This window comes from Falco cherrug, chromosome 2 (assembly GCF_023634085.1).
Source record: "Falco cherrug isolate bFalChe1 chromosome 2, bFalChe1.pri, whole genome shotgun sequence".
NCBI lineage: Eukaryota > Metazoa > Chordata > Aves > Falconiformes > Falconidae > Falco > Falco cherrug.
In genome coordinates, this window is record NC_073698.1 from 104,823,282 (window position 1) to 104,840,118 (window position 16,837).

The 16,837-nt window shown below is 33.9% G+C and overlaps 1 protein-coding gene across 1 annotated transcript in view; it reads right to left on the reverse strand.

The window, feature by feature from the left end:
* The window catches only part of NCAM2 (neural cell adhesion molecule 2), a 305,227-nt gene that overhangs the window by 62,487 nt on the left and 225,903 nt on the right, over positions 1 to 16,837 (reverse strand). The window contains exon 12 of the mRNA XM_055703179.1: positions 9,608 to 9,781. Within this exon, the coding sequence (XP_055559154.1) occupies positions 9,608 to 9,781 (174 nt within the window). The remainder of the gene's footprint in view (positions 1 to 9,607; positions 9,782 to 16,837) is intronic.

A 16,837-nucleotide genomic window follows, 5' to 3' on the forward strand; every position in this document is an offset into this window, starting at 1 on the left:
TTTTCCCTACTATTTAATAGTACTATATATTGGTTGTAAATTGCATCCATTCTATCACATTTTTTTCTCTTAATTGTATGACATATTGCAAATGGTATCACACAATTTTATCCCAAGAATTCAGATTTATTAACATTAAGGACTTCTTATTTGTAGGGCATCTTACATCACTATAGCTTAATAATATATGTATATGCAACTCCCGCATTCTTGTAATTTGAAAGTTGGTTTAAGTTGAGAAAACTATTTTTGAATCCACCTAATTATACAGTTTCTTTTGAAAAAGAAAAGTCATGAGTTTAGGCTTAGCAATAGTACCATAAGTATTTTAACTTATATTAGGAATGATCTATTTATTTTTTCAGTATTATCATTTATTACCTATTGACAACAGACAATTTCTTAAAAAGTTAAACCGTTAATTTAAGTAAATTTGACAATATGACAATCAATGTGACATTTTAAAATCCTCCATGTTGTGTCTGAATTGCTCAGGTACAAGTTGGGTATAAAGTGGCAACAAATTTTTGGGGTTTGGTTTTCCAGTTTTTTTTAATCCAGGTTTTCAATGGTCTTAAATTGACTGCCTAATGGTCTGCTAAATGGAGAACCAGATTCCAAAGCTGAATTCAGAACCCAGGAGTGTTTTCTGAATGACTTATGGCATCATTTAACATGTACAAAAATCCCAGAGACTTCAGGTACTTCTAAATTTCTGCAATACATACATGATATTCCAGAAATGAAGAAACACTTCTCAGGAATAGACAGTGTCATTTTAGACCTGAATGTGATCACAATTTATGTCATAGGAAGCCAAATCTGACAGATATGCCAAGGAATTCAATATCTCAAATACTTACTAAAAATGCATTTCCCCAAATTTTGACAGGCAGCTACAGGAACAGGTTAATGAACATTTTTTTCCTTCTGCTTTTAGCAGCTTGCACTAGACATTATTGAAGATTTTCAACTATTAAAACAATTTTGAATGCTGACCTAGGCTACCAAAATATTTGCAACTTATTTCTGTTAGATCTACAAATTATACAGATATACTATACTTAATCTTTAAACTCATTATGAAAACTATTTAATGATATGGGGTTCATATCCCTCAGGAATCCATTTGAAAGTCTTCCCAGTTTAAAGATGAAGTATTGTTACACTGGGAGAGCGTTTTAGTAATCAATGGGGTACATACTTTCATGCTTCAGTACAAAAGAAGCAAAAAGTACAAACCCTAAAATCTAAGATGTAGTACATGACAATTCAATTTCCTCCCTGTGACAATAATAAGATCCAGTAATTGATATATTTTACCATAAGAAAGAATATCTTTTTCCATAATGGTGTTTCTGAAATCTCAGTGGAAAACCATGTACTATAAAATTGTAGTCTTCTGAGAGAATATCTGTTTGTGTGATGTCTCTCAGAAACTCTTGCTTGAAGACAGAATATGAAGTTCAGTAGTTTTACCCAAAACTCTTAACTGCACAGACACAGGAAAAAAACACCATTTCATTGCTTGGAACATTATATGTACTATAAAAAGTAAAAAAGAAAATGGAATGTCCTTATTTTAAAATCACTGAATATTTTTTGACTAGAAGAATTATAATAAGGTTTGCCTACACTCAGGCATGCCTTCTCACTGGCATAGCCAATTCAAAAGTAAAAAGCATTACAGAGCTAGAACACTTCAAGTTTTAATTACCTCATCAACACTGGTATGTACATAACTTCCTCTAACTTTAAGGACACGTATAGTAAAAAGAGCAACAGTACCAAGCATAACACACAGCACAGCAATTCAAAAGCAGATCTTGTGTAACAGAAAATCCTTTCTCTACTAGAACATGCCTAAAAAAAAATATGTTAAATGCATGTGAAAAAATAGTACAGATGAGACCTTGTTTAAGAAATGCCTTGTTTCTCAAACGAACCACTAAATATGTAATTTCCAGTAATAGAGAAGTTCAAAACTCAGGACAAAGCCCTAACAAAACTTGGAAGCTGGCTTTGCTGTGACCTGCGGGGTTTGGAGCCAATGATCACAAGGTCCCTTTGCTTCAAAATTATTCTATGATTTCACAAAGTACATGAAATTTAATGTACTTAGATGAAAAAAAATGAACTGAACCTGCTGAGATTTGAATGTGAAATAACAAAGAATTACTAATTCCAGATTTGATCTCCAACTTGTCAAGAAGCAGAGAGAAAAGAAGTTGTTATGTTGAAAGCAAGTACCCGCAGTAGTGCTTAAAGTCTGAGAACCCCTTAATAGTTAAAACCAAAATATTACATTTATTGATCTTCAATTTGCAAAAGATAAGATGCTGTACAAACTTTCTTAGTATTTTTTTCTTAAGAAAAATGCCTTTGATTCTTTCTATATGTTATGTTTATCTTTCAGATATGTAACATAATACCACTTGTAGTCCACCTGTCAATGGATTTCATTTTCTTGTACAAAGAACAGACTTCAACATTTGTTAGGCTGTAATGTTTTTCATCCTTTCATTTTGCATTATAATGGAAAGTTTTAAAAACACTTATATTTAACAAAATATTAAACTGCTTTTCGTACATAGCCTGATTATGCTACCGCAAGACTTTCAAAATTGTCTGCTTCAACAAAATACTCAGTAAAAAAAAAATTGTAAGCATATGTTGATGAAGCATCGCTGGCACGTTTTGATATTACTGCATGAAATATATTTACAAATAATACACTCATTATTGAATCACATTATATTTGGTGCATTATTTCATAAAACATCTACTTTTTGCCATCCAAAGAAGAAAGAGAAAACATGCTTGACAATTAAAATTCAAAAGACATAAACAGATTCAGAAAAGCAGCTTTCATATCATGTTCATTTTCTGTATTCTTTCTTCTACCCCATGTTTTTGGAAATGTAGTTTAACTTTAGATTATATAATTTTTCCATTATAGAAAATATTTTATGTTAATATCCTACAAATGCTGCCTTACAACTCCAGGAATAATTTGGTTAAAAGACTTGTAACCCAACAGAATACTTCCTGAAAAAAAACCAAGACTTAGAGACACTAGTTAAGCCCAGCTGTTTTGTTTTGTTTGGTGGGTTTTGTTGTTTGTTTAATTTTCAGAAAAATATACTATACGAGACATTTTTAATTTTTAAGGTAGAAAGTTAAGAATAATGTAAGGTTGTCACATTGTGTAGTTACCTGAACTTAGTGCATTAAAAATTATGTCAGAATAGGCATTCTTTGAGTAAGTTATTTTTAGGGCATCACTACATATTAATATCCTCAGATTCACCAGTGACTAACATGACTACAGCTAATTTTACATTAATATACCAGTAGGCAAATGCTTTAAGAAAAAACAAACAAACAAACAACACCTTATGTAAAAAATGGTAAGGTATTCAAAATAGGTTCTGTATTTTCATCTGCCACGAATTTATGAAGTTTACACTGTTAAAGAAAAACATGAATGACTGAAATGTATTGTTTCCTTCTAAACTACAATTTAGTTCTCCTTTCTTATTATTGTTTAATAATAGTGTTTTGCAAGGTGTAATTGTAAAGATGCTGCAACTTTACCATCTGTAAGTCCTGCTATATGCACTTTCCTGAAGTAATTTCATGCTACAATTTGCTACCAATATAAGAAATTCTAAATCATCTAGACATTGCTGCTTTAGGAGCTTCCTTAAAAACTCAGAAAACCTTGAACCTTTTTAAAATGTTGCTAAACATTTTAAAACATTAAAGAAATGAGTAGACTTTCCTTTACCTGTTCTTCAAGCAGACTTCCCTATTTATTGAGATTTTATGTAAAATAATAATAATTTAATTTCAAAAATTAAAAAGTACAAAAAATTAGAATTCTATCAAACCATTCCTAAAAAATCATGAAAAGCAATAGATGAAAATAAATATTAAAAAAGCTATTTTGATTTTAAATCTGAGAATTTCCAAACACAAGAACAATACACAAATACTAAATACACTACATGCATGAGATGAATATCATATCAAAAAGCTATTGACCTAATGAAAGGACAGCAGAAAGTTGTGAAAATCTCTTAAAAGAAGACTGCATTTTTTCCCTTTCAGAGAGGGGAGTAAAAATACTTGCTGCAGTTTGGAGGAAGCAAGAGAAAAAATAGGGGGAGACACATGTGAGAGAGAGATTACTGGCTACATAATTCCCCAAATGTGTCTCTCTGTTCCCTAAAATGAAAATGCCAACCATTCACATATCCCATAGGTGAATTTCCATTATCATCTTAATATGGTCTGGGGTTTTACTGTATTATGTTACTCTGTCACCAGCAAATTGAGGGGCACTAGAAATGCAGAAACTGGTTTTCCTTGGAATTTCATTCCTATATAAAATTTAATGCTTTGAAAAGAAAGATCCATTGACACATTTCTCTGTCTGTCTGTAAATGTGAAAAAGGAATGAAAAATAGCTAGTTTCAGAGGCCATACCCATTATATTCTGAGTTTGACTGACTGCAAAATGAAGTTTTATGTATTCCTGTTGAAGACATACAAGTTTTCAGAGTGTATTTTTTTCAGGTTTCAAGCACACCTCCACAGTGGTTTAAGGACTGTGTATAAGCCAAGTCCTTTTCTTTATGAATGCATTATTTGCTACCTGTGAACCAGAATTAGTAGTGTTTATAACGCTATTAAGATGAAACAAGACCTTGATGGATTTTCGGTTAGTTATACCATTGGTGCTTTCTGAGGGACTGAAGGGACTTTTGGAACTGAATTTCACTGTCATTTTCAGTCTCTGAGTCCATTCCATTTCTTCCTTGGAAAACTCAATACTGTTTGAAAGGGAAAAAATAATGAAGGCTTTTTCTTATTAAGTCTAAGCTGGTTACTCAGAAACTGATAAGTGAACGTCATTAAAAAAAAAAAAATAAAACTGCACAGAATATTGTGGTAAGACAACTTTTCCCAGCAAAGGTATCTTCACCTTCTCACTCGTTTCTTAGTGTCTACGGAAGAAAGCATGGCAAATGCTCTTCACTGGTTCTTATCTCCTTCTTGATGGTGGATGGTCAATATCCCACACTCAGGGATTTACCAGCTCTCTGGCTGAAAGGATGCAAACTCTTCTCGGAGAATGAACTTTGCCAATATTATGTGCATTTCTGTTACTTCAAGATTAGTGGACTTTGTACTACTGACAGGGTCATAAATGTCTGGACCCTGAGGGCACTGTTAGCTCTGACTGTCCCTGCTCACCCCCCTGTCCTCTGGACTCCAGCCCACAGGGAGACCCTACTGCATTGTCACTGTAAAGTGGAGCTACGAACAGATTTGCAGCTACCCTGCAACAAAACAGTTTGCATAATCAGAAAAGCACCTAACAACTGCAGAGAAATCTGGCTATCATTTGCTCACTGATCTCTTGATGAACTATGATAGTGTTGATTATGACTTTTAAATCCCTAAAGAGTCTGAAGTTGGTGTATCAGAATGATTGCTCCACTTTCTGTGCTCTCCTTCAATAGCTGCAATCAGCACAGACTTCCAAATGAAATCTTCTTCATTATAAAAGACAAAGGAGAGGGAATAGAGAAACAGATATTTTTGGCTACAGCTCCAAGACTCTGGGATTTTCTCTTTAATTTAATCTGAAAACAGTTCAGACTAGTAGAGATTGAGACAAAAGCTACCTTTTGAGGGATTCTTTGAAGAAACTGGCAGCGTTCTTCCTAGATGAAAAGAATTGCAGGCTTTTTGAACAGATTTGCACTGAATCCATTTCATACTCTTTAATTTTTCTGATTAAACTTATTCGTATTTACTGGATGATTAATTACATAAGAATGCCTAATAACTTTGGTAAGCATCTATTGTATTTTTCATTTAAAAACACCCAGTTAATTATAAACCTACTTGTAGAAAGTTTTATACATAGCTATTGCATCACAATCCTAAGAGCATTAATGACTTGTTAGCATTATGATCAATCAATTTCAAAAATCTTTTGGAACATCTGTTCATTATTCATTAACATTTTATTTATAAACTAACTTCTGTAGGCACATTTCCACAATGTTTGTTTCATTTAAAAATATAGTTTTCATTTATTTTATGAGTTTATGGCTGTTCTCTGTGCCTGTATGAAGACAACTACACTATTCCTTCTGGTAATAGTAGAGAGGGACCAGAAGACCCAGTTTAGTCTTGACAATCTCTGTATTGGAAGGCTAAGAGCCTCCCAGGCACTATTTTCTCCTGCATGTAAGTTTTTCTGCCTCTTTCCCCTAAAAGATGGTCTTGGAATTTACACATTACCTACGCTGGCAAGAAAGGGCTGCAGTGCTGTTTTATCACTCCTGAGTTAAATCAGCCTGATAAAAAGACATCCTGTAAAATTTCATCGTAGTTTATCACTGGCTGCTGGGAAAAAATCATGACTCATGCATTATGTATGCATCATTACTTGAGCTGTGCAAGCAGTTAACTGTCCTTGTGTAAACAGCATTTATATCTTAATCTTAGCCATAAACTTGCCCCTTAAATGTGAAAAAAAAATATATTTTTTTCCACTAAGGAATATTGACCAAGATGAAAATTATGATGACCCAACTACAAATCCTAATACAAAATACTGACTGTGTGTAGTCTAAACATTCTCGTCACTCAGCTGAGAAGATGTTGAGGCATGGTAGAAAAGTGGTCCATAGTTCCCTAAGCACAATGAGAAACTGTCTAACTGTCTCCAAAACATTTATTTTTTTTAATCATTCAGAAGACTTGAAAGTATCCTAAATGTCTCAAAAAGCATAAAGAAAAAAAAAAAAGCCTTCATACTAAGAGAAGCTTCTTTAAAAAACCTTCCAGTAACCAAAAAGAGGGTTTTAGAATAGGATATCTCAATATTTTCTTACAATGACATTGTAAGTATGCTAAAACGTAAATGGAGAGAAGTTTAAACATGCTTTAGAAAACTTGCTGAAACTTTCCGAATGCTCAGAAAACAAGCAAAGGCTAATCTGTTCTGAAATCCTCCAGTTACACTTAGCAGTATTTTTGTCAGAAAACCTCCCACAAATACTGTTTTTTGGCATGTCCACCTCCAAAGGCTTTTTCTGCTCCTGGCTGCTCAGTCTGTGTTTCAGTAACACATCTTGTTTTTCTGGTTTGGCCCTACAGCACCTCACAAATAGAACAAGTTTTTAACTCATTATAGAATATATGCAAGAACTTATGATAAATGAAACCAGATCCCTTTTGATTTCTCTATCAAATTACATAGTGTAGCACCAACAAGGTTTACAAAAACAAGATGCCTTCTGCATAGCAAATACTTGAAATTCTAAAGTAGTTTTTGATTTCTGAAGTAGTTCAGAGAGAAATTCAGAAAAAAATACAAGATAAACAATCTCAATCTTTCTATGCAGGGGTATACAAAGAGATTTCAGAAAACATCATGAATTAATTATGGATCTAGCATTAATTTTTAAAATTGCCCACTGTCATCTCAGTAAAGTTTACCTTCCCAATATTTATCTAAGTATACCTATTTGTATACCAAGATAACTTCTCAGGTTTTTCATATTTACTATTTTTTGTCATCACTTGGAATAGTCTTTGATAATACATGCCATTAAGAAGTACTTCCAAGATGTCCAAAACTAGTGTGACCTCTCAGCGTTACAGCTAGGGACAATGACATGAAGAGGAAAATATGTACTTGAAAGAAGGTAAAGCCCCTGAAAACTTCCAAGCAAGAAAGGAGAATAAACTGAAAAAAAGGAAAATTGCACAAAAGGGAGATGTGGGGAAATAACATGACGGCATGCTGAAACTAATACAGCCTTCTTCTCAAAGGAGCTGTATATCCAATTTTAGTAGGGATGGCAGCAGAGATCCTAAATACTTACAGTCAACTTCACAATGGTATTGTCTTCATAAGGGCTGCAGATACTTGTACCTGCTACTCTACTCTGCTTTTAAATATTAGAATAATTCAAAGAGATATTGCACTAAAATAATTCCAAGAAGATCAATTCATGTTATATAGAAATCTCCAAATGAATAAAACAACTGTATACAACAACTTAAAAACATGTCATGCCGAAAGAATGTTCAAAAATCAAAGTGTGAACTACTGAAGAAGGCAGCTCCTGTCAACTCCAATAACAACAAGGGTCTGTCAAGTATACATCTTTCCTAATGTAATCGCTGATTTTTTATAAACTTCACATTAACAGAAATTATAGGAAAGAAAGTTTTAGGGGGAAGACCTTTTTTTTTTTTTTCTGGATTTATCTTTAAATTGTCTGTGTGATTGCACTCTGCAGTCCCTGGGTTTGCTCTCATTTCAGTGCATTGTACCCTACTAACACAGACTGGTCACTTCAGGTTTTAGTATTTGGTATGTTGTAGTTCTCATCAAAGAAACTTACTGTAAATTCGTTGAAGGAAGTAGCTATGAGAAAAAAGTCTCAAACTTGGTCTGAAACGTAACATGAAAAGAAGAGAATTGGTACACTAGTGTCCATTAATGTGTAAGCCTGCAGCTAGAAGAAACACATTATCTTCTTTAGATCTTCTAGTACTGAAAGAAACACAAGCTATACCGGACTGAAATGAATGCTACTATGATTTACAGTTACTGTGTTTGGTTAAGAAAAACAAAAGATAAAAAGTCATTATGTTTCTTTGAATTTATGTTGATGACATGTTCATTACATGTTTTTTTTGAAATAATGGTAATTTGGAACATGCTCTGCTCAATCCAGAATTTCTGTGTGTGGATTATGGGATGTGAAAGGGAAAAAAATAACACATATTAGATAATTTGCTACATTTTTTTCTCCCATTACTATGCTGATAGCTGCAACAATTCACCTCCTGCTGTATAAATCAGAAGGCTGTTGGGGCTGCTTTAACTTGCCCTACCTGTTAAAAATACCAAGGGGTAAATAAGAATGCAAGTGGTTACTGATCTCTTGAATGTATTTTCTTAACATTACTCTGCATAAACACCCCAACTTGGAACGTACTTGAAGAATTCTTCTCAATTTGGGGAGGCTTACACTGTTTTCTGACTTTAGAGGAGTGCAAAGAAGGCATCTAATGTTTGTTGAAAAATACTTTGTAGATATGCTTTTGAAACAGTCATGATGAATATTAACAGGTATGTAGAAAGGTTACTGAGTAGCTCAAAATCAGTAATTAATGCCCAGGATTAAATATTACATAATAGCGTACCTAAAATTTTTAAGTTAACTGCATATGTACTGCATATTCTCAAACTAACTGCTATGTGATTTCTACTCTTTGAAATTTATAGATTCAAAAATATTCTTATCTACTTGACTGAACAGTGAAAAATGTAAAATAATTGTAATTTTTTTCACTAAACTTTTTTAAAACTAAAAAGTAACAGTTGACTTTTACAAGATTACAGTAAAATTTCTAATTGGTGTAAAGAGGTCTGCATTAAAGTTAACTGAAGATACAGCTACCGGACTAAGCCTAATGGAGAAATAAAGAATCAGCATATGCTTGCTTGCTTTCCCTTGACATTCTTTTCAGTTAAAATAATTCCATTTATTTTCTGTATACTTACTTTGAACTCCATGGGAGCGAACAATTTTCCAGGTTTCTGAGGCTACTTCTTTTACATCCACTTGGTAATGATGAATGGGCACACCTCCATGTGAATCTGGCTTATTGAATGAAACTTTGGCAGTGGTTTGTGACAACTCTAAAACTCGTACTCCATAAGGATTTGATGGCACATCTAAAAAAGTACAAACATCAATTTAATAATCAGCAGCAACTAGGCAGACCTAAACAGTTGATAATCTACCTCAAAAAGTCTCCTTAGCAATTTGAAGGGAAGAAAACATGATTATGATACAATAATGTTTGCATTAGATAAAGAACTTAAACTTTCTAATACAGAACTATAAGAAAACCACATTTATTTTCTTGTATGCTGAAGTTATGCAAAAATATTTTCCATTTCTGCCTTTCTTTTATAGTATGATCCTTTTTAATAGCTAATTTAGTCATAAATCAGTGTAAGAGATTATTTGTTTACTGTATAATTATGTGAAAGAGAATATCAAACTTTATATAAAATTTAACAATAAGAACAGTTATGGCTAAATAGATCATTCAGAGTCTGAATTCTTCCAAATAAGATTATGACAAAACTGCATAAATGGTTTGGCCATTTTTATGAAACTCTGAAATACAGCTGAAAACATGAATAAATTTTTTCTTTTTTTGAAAGAGTGGATTCCAGGCTACTAGAAAGGTATATTAGTAGAAAGCTTCTATTCTCTTTCCAGTTTAAGAAATAATTTGTGGAATAGGTTGAAAGAAACATTTTATCTGAAATTAAAAGCAAGTGCATATCTTTCAAAGCAGAAAGTAACTATGAAAACAAAATAGGTGTCTGCAGCCATTGAGATGCTAGATATGAAACAAGAGCAAAAAATTATCCTTGGGGTTAGTACATCTCTAAAAATAGAAACGTTATGCTACTTCTGCAAGTACGACCAAACTGACACATAGAACACAAAAGACTTTCCTTTCTAATTGTTCTGTATTTTAAAGTGTTGTAATTACAAAAAATTGTACTGAAAATACTACGAAGAATTTCAGTTTGTGTGGACAGAAAACCAGGGATTTGAAATACCACTAAAATTTTCTCTTGTGATACATCTGACAATTATTTCCATACCTGCTTATAGATTTGACATTGCTTTTGTCTCCATGGTATAGAAGGTATATTTATAAGGACATGCGAGAAATTGAGCCAAAGCCTATGCACTCTGCCATGCTTAGGGACATGGTTTAGTAGTGGACTTGGCAGTCCTGGGTTAACAGTTGGACGTGATGATGTCAGAGGTCTTTTCCAACCTAAATGATTCTATTATTCTATGATTCTATCATTCAGTTAGTGGGTACTGAACCATTTACATAAAATGTAGTCTTTATTCAAGGGCTGTCAGACAGTTGGGAATAAAAAGAGAATCAATCTGAGCTTCACCTAGTATTGGTACTTGAATGAAAATGAGCCAAAAATTTCTATAAAATATTAAAGAGTGGTTCAAGGACATATTCAGCCACAAATTCTCAGGAAAAGAACATCTGGCAAAGCTGCTCTAAAGGGGCTGATTTTTATAACCTTTTAATAATCAGGCACCTACATTTTTCTAAGAGTTGTCAGAGTTGCTGTCTTAATGCTAATATCATACCTCTGTGTCTTTCCACACTTAGCATTTCTGAATATAGGTCTCCTGAAACCTCCAATGCTTGGTGCTCATTGCGTTAAACGTAGCACAGATTTATTCACATGGATGAACAGCTTTAATATCTTTTACTTATAGACACAACTATATGAATCCCTGATGTTAAATATTTGAGTAGAAGGCAAATCTCAGCTTGAGGGATTCAAACTTCAAATTCTTTCTTAATCCAGAAAACATTAATTTCATCAGGATATGGGATGTTGCAAGAAATTTTTATCCTTCTTAGTGAAGCTGTATTACTCTGCAGAGAGGAATTCAAGGTTTATGGTCAGATAGACTGACCAAAGGTAAGCAGTATGCTATGCATCCAGGAGAACACAGATCCAGGTTTTAAAACTTTTCCAAAATTGATCAACAAGTCATATTGTTGTTTTTTTTTTTTTAAAAAAAAGTAAATCTGTTCAAAAAACATACTTTTTTTTTTTTTTTCTGTGATCACACAGAAGAATAATTAGTTATATGATTTGCTTGCTAGGTAAGCATTGATCCCTAAGTCAGAGGAGGATGAGGATTAGAACCGACTTGTGACCCCTCTCCTCCAGATTCTCTTTACAGCCGAGAGCAATACTATTTTTTTTTTCCTGCCCAATAGCGACAATACCTTAAGTGGTATTCTGTGTACAGATTCTTTCTCTCCCTAGCTCAAAAGATGGTTCTGAGAGGGGTGGGAAAAATGCAGCATAAGAATGTCAGCAAAGCAGTTCAGGATAGGCAAACTAAAGACTAAAGCAGCATGGCACTGTGTGAGTGATGTGGATACCAAACACTTGTGAAAATTAATATAACTCTCCAGTGCTGCAGATGAACACTCTTTTGATTTAGCCGAAAGCTAAAAGGAGCTGTGGATATCTACCATATTTATAAATAATTTCTAAACACTTTTATTCTTTTCCTGTTAAAAGAGTACAAAATGAAACAACTTAAAAATTTAGGGTTGAATGAATATTTAATTACACTTGGGCTATTTTTATGTTAGCTTTTGTATGCTTTTTTTTATACGGCAATTCACTGTTACTTCAGTTTGGATCCAAACAATTATTTGGTCAATAGTATGAAACAAAAATGTGTTATTTACCTATCCACTCTGTTCCTGACTTTCAAAATGTTAAGGAGATCTTCTCCTTGTGTGTATGCCTGCGTATAATTATCTACAGTAAATGGTGCATAGGGAAGAAGTGATCCTTCAGGAAGAACCTTATGTTCTCTACTGCAGATTCAGGTATAATTTCTGCCAAATGAAGATATGACTCCATTTGGTAATAAGCATAAAATTAAGCTCCTGTGAAAACCCAGTAAAATAACTAGCATAACTAGCAAAATAACTTGCATAACTAGCACAATGAAATATGTTTAAAACTCATTTAAGTTTGAAATATGTCCACAGTACTATTTTAAATATGCATCCTAAAATCTAAGCAACCTACACTTGTAGGTAACTTTTATGCAGTTTTCAGAGTTGAAATATATCAGTTTCCAAGAAAAGAGTGAAGCACTTGAAGAAAATACAACAGGAGACACATTCCTAGTCAAAATCAGAAATAAATAGTAACAATTCCATTAAGATACAATAAAATACCTACTATCTGTTTCAGACTAGGTAAATCTTTAACTTTTTTTATGAGCAGTATAATGAACTGAATCTAATTCTGTAGTTCTCTAATGAGTATGAATTTGATCGTGCAAGATTAACAGCCCTCTGGTCCTGATCTAGCTAAACATTCCAGCATTTGAGCTGTCCCCTGTCTGCTGAAATTATTTGGAGTATCGCCATCATTTTCATGTTAGAATTGCAAGGCTTTTGGCTCAATGTTTACCAGGAGTGAAGAATAATTTGCAAAGCTGTATACTCTGAAAGGATAGAACTATGGATGGCTCTTGTTCCTTTTCCTTCTAAACCCAACTGTCCAAATGAATCTTAAGAGGAGTTTATCTATGGGCAGTCATTACTCTTTCATATACAGTTATGCATATAAGTTGAAGGACTAGATGGTAGAAAAAGTATGTGATTTCTTTTCTGTTATCTAAAGATCACTTAGTGATAGCACATATACTGGTATACTTTCTTAGAAATTCCACTGCTAGCTTTGTTGTCATTATACTGCTGTCAAAACAAGGGATGTCAGCAAAAGTTCAACCTTTAAATTAAAACAAGTCATTGAAAAGTGTTAGACGTTTAGTCAACTTCATCTTTTTTCCACAGTGTCTATTCCTTTAATTCAGTATGTGACTGTATTCACGTAAGAATTCCTTAAAAATAAAATAAATAAAAAAATCCCCAAATAATAAGTGTAAAATTGCACTTGATGTATTTTGTACTCAGCAGATAAAGCTGGTTAGCACAAATGAACTTCATGATATATCGGCCTAAATTAAGCAGTATTCATTTGGTTTCAAAAAACATTACTGCAGCTGATAGAGAACTACACACAGAATTATGAGTACATATTTATCTCCACTCATACGTAAATGCTCTTTCAAGTCTATCACTATTATTACCTAACCTGTTCAATAAATGATCATGATTTATCACTATGGATTCTATTTACAGCTATTTTTTGGATAGTTTTATGGAAGAAAATAATTTTCCTTTTTAGAGTTTAGCAGTCCTAGGTATAAATGGAGAAAAGGAAGTGATGGTGTGAAAGAAGATAGTGTGGTCAGAGATTTATCTTCCAGTTAGCTCTTGTCTCCTATCTCATGTCAATATGTACCTAGTGCAGTCCTGCAGCTTTTCCCACCTCTGTATATATGGCACATATATTGACTGAAAATAACTATGTCTAAATGCTGAACGTAAATGGAATCAGGATCATGTCAGGGAAAGAGATGGGGCTGGGGACTAGATCTTTGGAGTGAAAGATTGCTATGAAATAGTTCATGCTTGTACATCCCCAGAATGGAGAGAAATTCAGTATTAAATCTACAAGTTAGGCTCAGTCTTGTCTGGTTGTCCTTGCTTTGGGAAAACTGCAGTAGATTTACCAAATCACTGGGAATTCTGGAAAAATAAGGAATTAATTAGGAAACAGGACCACAGCTAGCAAATAAATGCAGAAATAACAAATGAAAATAAGATATATGCACACAAAGCAAAACACCATTACTGCATTGATAGTTTCACACATAGACTTACTGAAAATATGTTGTTGTTTAGTTTTTTAGTAAAAATCATTTAGCTGATGCTGTGGGAGACCGTATCTCAAACTGACTGTCTCAAAGCTTGTTAGCGGGGCTCCTGCAAGACTTAATGGTTGTGAAGAGATAAGGAGCCAACCGCTGCCTGACATTGTGTTTTGGCCAAGGGCAAGGAAAGGCCTCGCCCCCGTGAGGGTCGTGCCTAGACATGGACGATCACCCCACCTACACAGCGATTGCATGTGCCCCCCAGAGGAATGCGGTACTGCCACTGTCTGGGAGGTGGCCCTCCTTGAACGCCCTGTAAAAGGCTGGGCCACCAAACAGTCAGTGGTCATCCAGAGACCCCCACCACCGACGTGAACGGAGACTATGGACTGGCGGAACGCCAGACTGTCTCTTGCAACTCTGTCCTGACTGCTTGCTAGATTTTCTCCTCTGCTGTCTTTCCCTCTCTTTCCTATGGCTATTTGCTTGCCACAACACATGAATGTTTTGGTTATGTAACTATTTTATATATATATATATATATATATATATATATATATATATATATATATATGCATTTCCTTGATTAGCAGCATTTGTCCTCGTTTGTGTCTTACTCTGGGTATAACAAAGAATCTCCCCGGCTCCAGTCTTCCCAGATCAGAACAGATGCTGCCAAAGATGTGAATGGCAAGTTTTAGAACAGAGAACTACAGTTCAGATCTGCTCATATTTTTGTGGAGGTACATGGGATTTTGGCAACAGCGAGGGAAAAGTTATACAGTGAAAGCAACTTAGGAATCCTTAAAAAAACAATACAAAAATTAAATCATCATCATCCCATAACGTGATCTTGGAACTGAATTATTATCTTTTTGGGTTTTTTTTTTTTGTTTGTTTGGTTTTTTACATTACTCTCCAGGGAAAATGAAATCCTACTTCTTTGATTTTATTTTGCTTGTGTGAAAGCCCAGATGTTTGGAGAAAAAAAACCCCATCCATTAACCAGCACCAAAGTGCCAGCACCACAAATCCAGATTAATAAACTGTTAAATTTGATGTTGTAGTCCTTGTCAGTTATCGATCAACCTTATCATATTTTGAGCATGACTTGATTATGTAAAACAGGTTAAAGAATGTAATTTCTGTGCAGCTTAGTTATTGTCTTTCCCATGTCTTCATTTGCTTTTGATGTTATTATTCTCCATATTCATTGACCTTCTCTGTATACAGAATGCTTAAAATATGTTTAATTAAATAGTGGCATGTGAATGCTCAGTATCTAATGACATCATAGAACATATTTTGTTTTTTAATTTGCTTTAATAGTGTTGTAGAAAGGAAACAGATATAGCACCTCATTTCTTTAAGTATTCTTATGTGTCATCACCTCTAAATGCTGTAAAATCCTTGATGTTCTATAATGTGCTGTGCAAAACATGTAATAGGGATGATTTGGCAAGACAAGTTTGAAATTCATCGTCAGAGTTGTATGATGTAGCTAATTTGTATGCTGTGTTCACTGCCTATTAGTATGGTTTGTGCCAGACGTTGATCCTGTTACACTTAAGGCACTGTATATCTCCGTACTGAGCTGATGTTCCAGACATGACAGAGTGAGACCACAATCTCAGCTTTCATCAAAAAAGAAAGTATCCTTCCAGGTGCAAAGACTGAAAGAAAGGCTTGGAGTATTTATCTGAGCTTTTAACACCTTTGCCATCCTAGAACAGAAGAAAGAAGGGGAAGGGGAAGTCTAGGATGAGTAAGGCCATGAGAGCCTTAGAGGTGAATCATAGTTTTAATTTTTAGGGGCTCTGGATTCAGGCTGCTACGTGCAAAATACACGTTAATATTTAAAGAAAAAAAAATTACTCAAAAAATACAGTTTAGCTCTCTGTATCACAACCTTAACCTTTACCATTTTAAGATAATAGATTACCTATTTCAACAACATAATCCTAGACTACTCATGGCCACACATTTTCCTACTTCTTCATACAAAAACACTGAAAACAATGACACTGAGATCTCAATAAAAAGGAAAAATGCTTTGCTAGTTAGTGCCATCTCCATTCATACTGATATTTCACATAAACTATGACTAAAATAGATCTGGGAAAATCTAGGAATATCTGTGCTCATCTCAGGCTCTTACAGCCATTGAGATAATCTGTCAACCTCACCTAGCTTGCCAAAGCCTAAGCCTGTCATAGAGAAAAAACAGAGTACAAGTAGACTTCTAAAACAAAAGGTGTGGTTGTACATGAAGTAAGTAATTTGCAGTGGCAAGAAATGAAAAAGACTGTGGTTCTTTTTGCATTCTACATGTCACTCACACAGCAATTTAAATGTTTACGCAATGAAAAAGAGTCATGTCAACCATGTAGTATTTTTACAAGTTGACCACC